We start from the raw sequence: 12543 nt of genomic DNA, 5'->3' as shown, positions 1-12543 counted from the left end.
AGCTCTTCTAAATCCTCTCCCGTCAGATGGGCGGTGATTCGTCACATGTGAGCGGAGCCTCGGCCACACGGGACATCTGAGAATAGCGAGGAGGTTAATTAAAAACCTCCCCTCCTCGCGGCAGTAACGGCCTCTAATGTTGAACTCTGCAGAGGGGAGCTCTGCCCCTCGGTCTGACCCGACGTGGGGCCTCCTCCCCCCCCTTGAGGAACACCAACTGCAGATCAGAGGATGACACGCTAATCAGAGGCGCTTATCATAACCAATCAATGACACGCCTCTATCTGCTCGGGGGGTCCCTTCAACGACACACCTCCTACACGAGAAAAAAGGCAGAGGGAGGATAATGTGATTTTTTAGCCCATTGAGATCAATTAACCTAACGGGGAAGGCTATTACCAGAGGTAGGTTATAACGGAAGTGATGGCAATATGGGGAAAAACCGCACCCCCCCCCCCATGGACATGGTGCAATGGTCACATATGCTTCCAAGAGGCGGCTCGGCTCCCGCCTGCAGAGGTCCGAGGGCGGGTCGCAGATGCTCCTGGTGGATGAGTGCAGGCGGCGCTCCGACTGACAAAGACTCAGAGCGACAGAGCGAGCCTCGGGGGCCGCCAGCCGGCGCCGACCTCTGGACCCGCTGCCGCACACAACGCGGACGGGCCGCTAATAATAATGCCAGCAGACTGACACAGTCACAGCTCCATTAAAAAAAATTTAAAATGTGTTGCACAGATGACTCCTTTAAAAATAAATTTAAAAAATGTGGTGCGATGCTCTTCCTGTTAATTGGCTGCAACTCTGCGCTCTCCAGCGAAATGGAGATGAGGGGCGGAGGGGAGGGGGGGGGGTGATTGAAAGGTCAGCGGCCCCATTGATTCGCCGGCTCAGAGGTCATTGCCGTAGTCAAGTCGTCAAGTCTCCTTTAATAATTCCCTCTATTCCTCTCCAGGCTTCTGTCATTCCGGCTTCAAGTTATTTCTTCCATTCGCCTTGTTCTTATTTCTGACCCTCTCTCTCTCTCGCCTCCCGTTTCCTCGAATTGACGAATGCCCTTTTTGCCTCAATAGCTATCGTGTTCATTTTTAAACACCAATCGGTACAATCTACAACGCAATATGCCAGGGATTAAAAACGATCAGCGGCGGAAACCAATGGGCCACATTTCTCACATCGTGGCATCGTGATCGCAGAATGAAGACGGCTGCTCGTGCCAAGTCGTGTTCGGTTCTGACAATGGGCCGAGTGTGCTCGCACTTTCTGGCTGGGCATGACTCATTCTTGGCTGAAAAAAAGAAAGACAGCCTTTTACCAGCCATCTGTCCATCAGTGGCCCTTCCCTCAGTGCAACATGAAGTCAATTAAACCACCGGCCCACAAGCGGCGTCTCCTCCGTCACGCGGAGACACAGCGAGAGCCGTCTCTGGGCCGCCGGGGGAGGGAAAGATGTGTGGAAGTGGATGTGTGGCGGCTACCAGGAAGGGATGCTAACAGAGGAGAGAGAGCGAAAAGGGAAACAGACTGTGGCTACGTCTGTGAGGGAAACGGTGTGAGAGAGGAATGCGGTGAGGAGGAGGAGGAGGAGGAGGAGGAGGAGGAGGAGGAGGAGGAGGAGGAAAGGAGGAAAGGAGGATCGGCCGCATTGACGTCAAGGTGACACCGACGGGGCCTATGAGGGAAAGTGTTTACCCAGCATCCCATGTGCCAGCGCATTAGATAAGTGCGTCGTCCCATCGCAGGGATGGACACGCGCGCCGGTTGTCAATCACATGATGGGCAGGGCGCAGCGCCGCTGGCTTGGAAACCTAGAAACCCGTCACACACACACACGCACACACACACACACACACACACACCTGCGACTCGGTCTGTGTTCAAAAGAAATCCGAGCAATAGTTACAACAATTGCAATTAACGAAATGCTTAAATAGACTAAAAGTCAGCGGGATGCATCCTCTCAGAATCCTTCCTGTCTGGAACTCGTTCCACGTGGATGCCTCTGATATTTGTCGACACTCTTTCCCAAAGTAAAGTAGCCTTGATCCCATCGATCCACCTCATAGATTTCGACGAGATCCCCAGCCGCTGCATAAATGCGCGCTAAGCCGTTTCCACCTGTAAGTGTTACCTGCAGCCGGCAGGAGAAGAGCGGCGAGGGGCATCGCTGTCGTTTACCGCCAATCCCCCTCACAGCGAGAACGAGGTTTATCTCGCTGGGGGGGCGCGCAGGGGGGGGGGGGGGGGGGGTGAGATGATTGATGAGAAACAGCTAAGAGAGAGCGAGCTGCTAACTGCGTCTTCAGCGGAGCAAAGCAAACCGTCCGCCACATGGGGCCGAGGTTCATTCATTATAAAGATAAATAACATACATTGGACCGACTCCTGCAACAGATTTATATGCACTATGCTGTCTGGCTGGCAGGGAGGCCTGGGGATTACCCAGAATTCAGTGGTAGATATAACAGATGTTGCTCTATAAAGGGTCAATTCCAAAAGTATAGAATAGAAACAAATAAAAGCATTGAATATTCACAGATCAGAAACTATTAATATATATATATTGGCCTTTTGCTCGCGGCTCTCTATGAAACATCACAGGTAGGAAGGGAAAGCCTCGCCTCACGAAGGTCTCGTTCACGCTCACCACTCGTGTCGTACCTCACTTCAAGCTGACGTCTCACTTTCAAACTTTAAACTCCCGAAGAGATCCCGAGTGAGGAGCCTGTGAGTGATTGGTTTCGATTGAGCTGCAGAGAGCCTCTTTCTCATTTACTACCAAGAAAACGTGACAGATGCACAACGGTATCTGTTGCACACACACACACACACACACACAAACCACCGGTGCACAACACACACACACACATACATCTAGATATAGGATTGAATGGCCTTTGTTGATGGACGTAGAGCTCTGCAGGAAATCTATAATCAATTTCAATTACAGCGGTGGAACCGAAGCATTTCCCTTCACAAGGCGGGCTCCAACGTGTTGGCTCTAAATGCACGATGGGAGCAAATCAAAAAAATCCTGCTCAACAAGATTGACCACAATGAAGCTTAGGAGACGTCATTCCACACTGGTTTCAGGTTGACCTTCTTGTTCCCTCATTACAAACCTGAAATATCTGGTATCTGGACCGGAAATGATCTCGTTTTAACGATCCTTGTGTCGACTGCGCTTGTCAAACGTGCCTTTAGAAGCCGATTTGTCATTAATACAAGTTTAGGGGCAGATAACCATTGCCGATCACTATCAGAGGAATATGTTTCACTCACACACACACACACACACACACAGATACAATAAAAAAACAACAGAAAAATGACACTTTGTCTCCTTGTAGTTGAGACCAAACTTGCTCTGTAGGTCGAAGCCACAACGTTTTGATCCCTTTACTCTTCACAGAGTAAAGAAACCATCCGTTTACCTTCTTTTCCCTCGCTTTGCTTGTTAAGCACCGCCTCAGCTTCCCCCTTTAAGCTAACAAAGTTCACGCCGGCGCCCCCCCCCCCCCCCCCCCCCCACCCCCCTCCAAACTCCGGCGAGACGTTTCACAGAGCCTCCTGGTCCGCGGTGAGCGGGACTCGTTCAATGGTGAGAACGACGAGGGGAGGAGAAAACAGGAAGTGTGCGATTACGCCGCTTAAACCCCCGGCACCAATAGCCTCCCTTCTTCCTGCAGTGTGCGTCCTCTTTGTTTTTTGAAGGGCAGAGAAAACGCGAGAGGCACGGTTACCCTTCAGCGCAGAAAAGCTTACCAGATCTGACTCCTCACTGCCGGAGTGGTACATTGCTGCCCTAACCCGACCCTCCGCAGGCTCGGCCCCGGCTGGGAGAAAAATCTCAGCTGCTGCCCATCTCCTCGCGGAGCACAGGAACCGATTCCCTAGTCCGCGCTCCGGAGAGGAGGAGGGGGAGGGAGGAGGAGGGAGGAGGAGGAGGGGAGAAAGTCTGGAGATCCTGGAGTAAAGAAGTCAGCTCCTCTCGGACCTCCTTTGGCCTACTTTGGTCCCTGGGAGGCAGAGGAAGAGATCAGCGTCTTTCCCACGGCTGGGAGAACACTCCTTCAGAAGAGCCGCAACCGTCCTCCAGCCCCCAAAAAACAAGCCCCCCTCTGCCCCTCCCACCCCCCCCCGAACACACACACACACACACACACACACACAGTCAGATAGGAAGTAAGATCTCGGGGCCAACGGGGCCGGCCTGAAAATTCCAGAAGGCACCAAAAGCAGCTGGGACCTCAGAGAGAGGTTACACTCCGACGAGAGGCGGGCCGAAGGATTTCAACTCCACCGGTTTTTCCGTCTCGCCACATGTTGTCGGGGGGGGGGTGGGGGGGCTGGCGGGGGAGGGGGTGGGGGGGAGGGTGCAACGCGGCAGGAAGCGATTAACTTCACTGCATTGACAAAAAAAAACGCCATATTTGCTTTCATCATCGAGGGGACGCCGTTAACCTCGCCTGAGACGGGAAAGGGCAGCACGACGCACGCGACCAGCTCCACACAGCGGAGCCGTATGAAAGTGGGCTCGGTAATGAAGTGAAGCCACGGGTTTCTGTGTGCTAGTCGGAGCGGCCGTTTAATCAGCGTCTAAGAACCTGAAGTGGTTCCTGCGAACAGACGAGGACAACAACAAGCAAAACACATGAAAGAATCTGTGATCTGACCTCAGACCATCTGAAGCGCTGTTTTGCAGGAGCCACTTACATATACTTTAAAGCTGTAAAACATGAGTTGGAAAAACGACACAACGACCAATGTTAATTGTCCTGCTTTTAACGACGGAGCGGTGCGCCCGTGTCAGAGGTCACCGCGCGCTTTGATTTCCAACTTTTAAGATCGGCAGCTAGAGAACTACGAGCTTCATCCAACGTCGCTGCAAAGCCCAGATTTGTATTTTTCAGTGGGGAGAAAATGTTTTGAGGGCGGCCCTTCCTAAATCCTGGATTATATTGTGCTTGATCGGAGTTAACCCCTCTCTAAGGATTATCATCCTGTGTGTGTGTGTGTGTGTGTGTGTGTGTGTCCGGCACGTGACAAACTGTGGGAGAGTTATCCTCATTGCACCAGATGAATGATGATGAAGTGTGTGTGTGAAGTATATATATATATACATATGCAGTTGAGTCAAATGAGAATAAGCATTCTCATCTCTTTTTAGTTCTGCAAAATGGGAATAATTCATTTGTATTTGCAATATTAATGGTTTATAAGAGCAATTCCCTGGCGACCGTGTAACGATGCAATGTTGCATACGGAAAATAGTGCAATAGTGTGCTTTACTGTGCAATGACATCTTCTCGTCAAGAGGTTTTTCCCAAAACCAAAGCTGATGTTCCCCTGCCTTTTATAGTCCAGTATTGCTCCCAAACATTTCCTGTCATAGAAGAATAAAGCAATTAGTCCCTTTGCTCTTCGGGCCTTTGAACACATTCTGAGCCTGGAGTCCCGTCCTAGCCCTGCGGCGGTGGCATATGAACCAGAAAAGGCAGACTATAATTAAGTCAAACCCTGGAAGCGGAAACCTCCGCACGCTGAGCGCGACGACAGCTGATCAGGAAGTGCGATCCGCTCGCCAGAAACCACTCTGCAAGGGAACCGAAGCAGCGAGTTAACGGGTTGAAATGTGTGAAAAAAAAAGAAAAAAAAAACGATGCATGTTTGTTTCGATATCATGTCATCAGGACCCTCGAGCCAAAGCCCCCCCCCCCCCCCACCCCCCCTGCTAAAATTCACTGCCTTTCTAGCGTCCCTGTTGAATACGAGATGACAGACCTGCGATGATCCAAAGGCTCCAACAGCAACCCCCCCCCCTGCTCCCTCGTAATGGACTCTGAGAGCGGGGTCTGGCGGATCAATGTCCCAGCGCGGCGGGGAAACGGATGGCGGCGGCCGGCGTTGCCCCCGGGGCTCATCGACCCGTGCCCTCGCCGCGCGGTGACGCGTGGGAAGCCACTCACTCGCCGGCGTTCAGTAACTGGACCACGAGCCGCCAATCGATGCAACGCTCCAATGCGCTTCACCTTTATTTATTTATTTATTTTTTAATGATTTAGATTTAGAGGAAACGGTTGGTGTTGATGTTCTACATACCCGACCAAGGAGAAGGCCATACTTATCAGAATCACCGCATTATTTGTAGTGGTGGTGGGATTAGTGGACAAAAAGAAAATGTCATGTCAGAACGTGGACGACTCGGAAAACCCGCGAAATATTTACATTTGCAAAACTTTTTATCAATTTCCTTCTTACTGATGACTTTTTTTTTTTTCCACTTAAGAGGGAGTACCGAGCCACACTGCTGGTACGGATTCAGTCTGCCGTCCAAGCCACTCTTCCACCGGGCCGGTCCAACACTTTCAAAGTGTTGCCACCACTCAGTATTACAGTAAACAGTCCAAAACACCCCGTCCTCTGCCAGACACTCCTGCCAGGGCAAAAGCACTCGGGATCATGACTCGCTCTGTGTTACATCCATAAGAGATCATAACAGTGAAGACATCCTAAAACGCAAGACAAAAACAACGCAGATAATTGATTGATTGTCGCCCCGGAGCACATGACCAGCATATTATCCCACAATTAGATCGCTGAGGGTCCGTCAGAAAGGCCGCTTTCCAAAATGCGTTTGGCCTTGCCAAGAATGCTTTCATCCTAATGAACCCGGACCGGTCCAGAGGTTCCTCACTCTCTAAAAGGCCTCTTTGTAAACGTCCAAAAAACAAAGTCAAATCTTCTATTTAGTGAACGCAGCACTGTATTCAGTTGATGTAAATGATGCACTACACGTTAATAAACATATAGCTTAAGCTACTTAGCTTAGCATACAGAGTCTGCTCCGTTGTGTTTAAAAATAACAATTTACCAAACTACATCTCAGCAGGGAGCAGTAACTTCTTGCAGTCTTTGCAGGTTGCCTAGCAACTTGGGTTTTTTGTATTAGGTAGGAATTTTAACACATAGAAGACAGTGTTTAATTAGGGATGAAACTGTAAATGTTAAAGACGGACGTATCTGGAAAGGTTTTTGATTGTTATGTTCCAAAATGCAAGGCATAAAAATAAAATCAAGCTTGAATTCAGGCTCTTTCGATGCTGATGCAGAACATCCAGATCAGACTGGAGAACCCACGCTGCGCCCACTGGGACCGCGACTCGCCGCTAATGAAACCCCCCCCCCGCACCCCGCCTCCGGGCCGGGGTTACCTAGCTACCACGCATGCCGGGCCACTCGAGTCTCGGGGGGGGGGGATCGAGAGCTGTTTCCCTCCAAACCACCACAGTCACCCAATCCGTGCACACACACACACACACACACACACACACACACACACACACACACACACACACCTGATGGAGAGCAGAGTGGAGTGAAGCTCACCTTTCCCAAGATGCGTTTGGTCAGTGGAGACAAAGACAACTTGTCGAGCATGCCCAGCGGAATGAAGATCATGAGCTCGCAGGCGCCGGACGGCGAAGGCTTGGCAACTCGCGCGAAGTGCAGCGGCGTTTGGCGGCAGCCCGAGTTGCGAGCCTGCCGCTGTGTGTGTGCGTATGTGTGTGTGTGTGCGGAGTCACTAGAAAAAAAAACAAAAAAAAACTCTTCAGCCGGCAAATTGAGCGCTGTGTGATCGATATAGTCACGGAGGGGTCGGGCCGACCCTGACAGAGGTCACCTCGCACGCCGGGTGCAAAAACACACGTTCTCGCTCAGAGGCACCGCCGGCGCTACGGCGGGAAACGCGGCGCAGGACATTTGATTGAAAAAAAAAACCCAAGAAAGAAATGGATTTAGATTGGCTGCAGCTGGGTAGCCTCGCCGGGCCTAAGGATGGGGAACACAGTAATTGTGTAGTTTTAATAAATACACTAAAAACACTAAACCCATGCTTCTGATGACCGTTTCTACCACATTGACGACACCGCGCTCGCCCTCCTTTTGGACGCAACAAACCCCCCTCCCCCCCCCCCCCCCTTTTCAGAGCTTTTCACAGTTTGAGGCAGGCGATTGTCTCCCGTGTCGTCCCATGATCCTTCGGTGTGCTGCACGACGCACACGGGGGGGGGGGGGGGGGGGGGGGATTGCTTGTGTCCACTTGATCTCCCCCCCCCCCAACCCCCCCAACTCACTTTGTGATGATTGCTTCTTTCGGTAAGGAGATTTAAAATCTGCTTTTTGCCTTTCAACCGATCCAGGATTTCGAATCCAGGATTTCGAGTAGAACAACGGGCGACATGAAGGACGGTCGGGAAGCGGCTGAAAGCCTTTGGTAAAGATTGCACGTCACTCAGGTCACACGGATGGGGGGGGGGGGGGGTACCTTTTCTCTAGTTGACAGGGTTCTTATTTAGTTCAAACCACGGAGCCACACGTGGATAAGTTCTTACAAAAGGGAACAATGACTGAATGTGAACACTGGAGACCTGCCGAGGCATCTTCTCAGAATCAGGACAAAACAACTTTAATTTCAACGGATCACAAGTGTCAAAGCTGGGAAATGCACTGCCCTACATTTGGTAAAATGACAAAGATTAAATGGTGCCGCCCCCCGAAACCTTCTAAATGAGATTTCAGCCCGCAGCAGCAACGGACTCTTCGGGCGGACCTGTCGGAGGGATCGACGCTCAGGACGGGAAAGACGAGCCAGCAGGATCGGCTTTCACCTGCGAGCATGGCAGCCTTTCTGCAGGACACCGTCCCCCGTGGATCCATGATTAAAAACTAAGCTTCCTACTGCGCACCGGCCTCGGGGACAGGAGGATAGAGGCCGAGTCAGCGGCACACAACGCACGCACACACACACACACACGCAACGCACGCACACGAGCGCTCAGAAAACTTGAAAACAGAAGAAAAAAAACGCTTTTAAGCTGCAAGAGCGACGGCAAAGCTTTGGGAAAACCAGCAAGGCGGTGACATCAAACAGTCCGAGAGAAGTAAGCTGCAGATTCTACACAGAAACAAGAACAGATTTTTCAACAACAACAAAAAAAAAGTTCTTTCTTTTTTTTTTTTTTTTTACCTTTGCTTTCTTAGGCATGCTCGCTGTCCCGCAGCGGCCCGGGACACCTGCGTCGCCTCCGCGTTCCACGGCGACTGTAATGAATTATGCAAATCCCCTGGTTTTTGTTCACAGTAGCATGACCCAGGGGTGCGAGCAGCTGACGCCTGGCATTAAAAAAAAAGAAGAAAAAAAAAAGCTCTCTACCTCAGTCAAAAAGGGATGAAACTGTCGAGTTGCTCTAATTTGTTTTTTTTTTTTTTCCGGTGTCTCTTCCTGGGTGATTTTTTTATTTTATTTTTTTAAAAGGAGAGAAAATGAGGACGCTGTCATCACCAAGAGTGTCATGCCTGATGTGGCGAGCCTCTCAGACAGATCACACACACATGACACGGGCACAGACACACACGCAATCAAGTGTTTAAGCTCTGCGGTGTCATGGTCGGATCTGTAGTGTGGTTTTTTTATTTTTTCTCTCCAGCCGGCCGGGCATTAAGCTTTAATTTGATAGCGTGACATCTGCTGCGGGGGGGTCAACGCAGCGACACGGCGCTGTAAAAGCGCGGAGGTAAACGCACAAACGCACTTTGAAACCCCGTGAAACCCCGCCCCCCCCGAGGCTGTGATCGGACACTCTGCGACGGTCGGCTCCGTCCGGGGCCGCACGCCGCCGCCGTAGTAAGAACACGTGACCTCTTGCAGCTGTGGCAGGGAGGCAGTAACAGCACCATCTGGAGTCCCTAATCCGCCCACCAATGTCATCACGAGTGTGGCCCTCAGTGTCATTAGGCTTATTGGATGGACAGGTGGATACCTGGTGATCTGCACCATTAACTCAAAGCATGAGTTAAGAGCTCTTTTAACCCGCCCCCCCCCCCCCCTCCCCCCGAGATCAAATGGTTCTTTAGTGGGTGGGTTCTCAAGTAAAATTGGGCGCTGGCACCAATGCTTACTAACATTTTGTCCACCTTCCAGATGTTTTCTGAAACCGTCTGCAGCAACCGATATTGTACATTGTACATGTTTTTTGGGCTAATCAGCGCACCCTGCGCTCGGCTAACGCGGCCGATAGCACTGACAGCGGCATCACGCCACGGGGGGGGGGGGGGGGGGGGGGGGGGGGAAGCGTGATGCAATGAAAAGAGCATCGTCGCTATGTCGTTCGTCAAGGGCCCCGCTGCACAACAACAACTCCGGGAAACGAAAATGTCATGCTTGATGTTATAGGCAGTCAAAATCTGGTTAGTAACCATTTCCTTCCCTGCTTTGACCCTTTAACCCCGTCGTATTGACACAGGCCTTGTCCGACTGTTATTTATTTATAATTTAAAAAAAGGTCCGTGGACGGATAGGAGGTAAACTCTCCATCACATCCTCTCCTCCCTTCCACCAACCCCCCTTCCCAAGTGGCTGATTCCATCCTCGCAAGCCACTCTCACTCTAATCTCCCCTGATCCTTCTGCGCTGGCAAAGAATCAGATGGCAAAACTTGCACACGTGAAAGGAAACCCAGGAGGAATGACAGAAAGGAAAAATGGTCCACCCGTTGTTACCGAGAACCAACAAACAGCTGTGCTTTTAATCTGAGATTCAGCCTCAGGTTATTTTACCATTTTACCTCAGCACCAGACTCATGGCTTGTAACTCGGGTCGAGATGGCAGTCTGATTCCATAAAAGTGGGCATGTAGTAGCATGCAGTTATATAATGGCTAAATCTCTAAGCCTCTCTTGAAATAGCCACCGGGGCACAGGAGCAGCGAAAACCGCTGGCTGTGTTACCGCACTAGTCTCCACATAATCTGTTAAACCACGACATCGTATCAATAGGGAGGCAAAAAGGAGCACAGCACAGATAGAGAGAGACACACACACACACACACACACACACACACACACACACACACACACACACAGCAGAAGAGTAAAAAGTCCCCCGACACACCTGACTTACCCAGGAGACATTCTTATTCTTGGCTTGTTTGATCATGGCAACGGGAGAGAGAGAGAGAGAGAGAGAGGAGCCCCCCCTCCGCCCTCCTCCTCCTCCTCCTCAGCGGGGTTTCAGCTGAGTGGGTGGGCGGGTCCGAGCAGGATCAGGGGTGAGGGCCGGGGGCGCGCCCCGCTCAGCCGCAGGTCGGCATCTGGCCCGCCAGCCTGCCGGCACAGAAGAACCGAACCCGGCATCTGTCGGGCGGTCTCGGACCTCGCTTTCCCCCCCCCCCCCCCTCTACGCCGCGACAAAGTTCCCTCCAACGTGGCCCGAGAAAAAAAGAAAGAAAGCAAAAGAACAACCCCCACCCCCCCCCCCCCCAAAAAAAAAGTCACGCAAAAATCAACCGGCAAAAGCCGGAGGCTCTTCGTCCTGCCGGCACGCAGTGACCTGATGTTCTGATTATGTATTCACGCCGACTATGAATATGAAACATCCCAGCAGGTTTAACCCCGCCCTGCTGAGCCTCGACGCGCACCCAATCGCGGAGCGGATCTTTTTGGTTGGCTCCCTTGTGTGTGTGTGTGTGTGTGTGGGGGGGGGTAGCTTATAGAAGCATTAGGGTGAACATACTGATTCTCCACTGGAGGAGAGGATGGGACTCTCAGCTCACCTTCATGTAGCTGACCTTTGACTTGATCTCCTGTAGCCGCCTCCTCCGTCCATCCTCCCCCTTCCTCTCCTCTGCTCCACTCGCCACCCGATCTCTCTGCCACCTCCCTCCCTCCCTCTCAAAAGGGAGGGGGGGGGGGGGGGGCGTCATCACCTGTAGCCATGACACCTCTTTGCTAAGAGACGAGTGGCAGATGCAAGATGCTCCCTCCCCCCCCCCCCTCCCCTCCCCCTTTACTCACGTTAGTCTCATCTTCCCTCTCTGCGACTGCAGCAGCTTCTCCCCGTCAGCCCTACGCTCTCGCCTCCGTCTGTTTGCACAAGTCCATCCGGATTACTCGTCACAGATCGGGGGTGGGGGTTGGGGTGTGTGGTGGTGGGGGGGGGGGGGCTTCAGAGGAATTGAATCTCCGGAAGACTGCTTGAAAAAAGGACTGGAACTATTACATTTGCACTTGGTGCATGGTGACCTATTCTTCAGCACGGGGTGATGAGTCAGCGAATGCCGAGAACGCAACGCTCTTTAAACCCAAACGCTCCGGATCCCGTTTGGAACGTCCATCGCTCGAGTTAATTGTCTCTCGTATCCATATGGCCTGGCAGCACCCCTCCTCCGGTGCACACAGTTGTCCGCGGCTCTTTCGCCGCTAATTGGCCTCATAAAACATCTGCCCCTGTTTCAAGTGACGCTCGGTTTGGCCTCGCTGCCCCCCCCCCCCCCCCCCCCCCCTCCTCACCCCCTCACCCGTCTTGAGGTGCTCACAGCTCCTTCTTCGCGCGATTGTCCCGTTTTGTCTTTAGCTTAGTGGAGACGCTGTGGTTAAATAACGGAGGCCTCGCGTATTGCTGCAGATGAAAAGCAGCTCCACTGACGGCAGACACCTTCCTTTTCGCTGGTGAATGGAATTAAGGAACCGCTTGTGCCAAAAAAGC

General features: G+C 51.9%; 1 protein-coding gene across 8 annotated transcripts in view; it reads right to left on the bottom strand.

Annotated features, from left to right (window-relative positions):
- The window catches only part of cacnb2a (calcium channel, voltage-dependent, beta 2a), a 37472-nt gene that overhangs the window by 15479 nt on the left and 9450 nt on the right, over positions 1-12543 (bottom strand). The window contains exon 1 of one of the 8 annotated variants that reach the window (XM_037456576.2): positions 11612-11717. The exons of 3 other annotated variants lie outside the window; for them this stretch is intronic. In XM_037456576.2, the coding sequence (XP_037312473.2) occupies positions 11612-11617 (6 nt within the window). In that variant the 5' untranslated portion in view covers positions 11618-11717. Of the gene's footprint in view, positions 1-3762; positions 3891-7386; positions 7531-9028; positions 9301-10959; positions 11011-11611; positions 11718-12543 lie in introns of those variants that run through there. 4 more of the 8 variants (XM_037456572.2, XM_037456575.2, XM_037456568.2 and 1 more) reach the window with 4 other exon arrangements.

Source organism: Pungitius pungitius, chromosome 19 (genome assembly GCF_949316345.1).
Source record: "Pungitius pungitius chromosome 19, fPunPun2.1, whole genome shotgun sequence".
NCBI classification, from domain to species: Eukaryota; Metazoa; Chordata; class Actinopteri; order Perciformes; family Gasterosteidae; genus Pungitius; species Pungitius pungitius.
The sequence above is the reverse complement of the archived record's forward strand: the minus strand, read 5'-3'. Positions and strand labels throughout refer to the sequence as shown.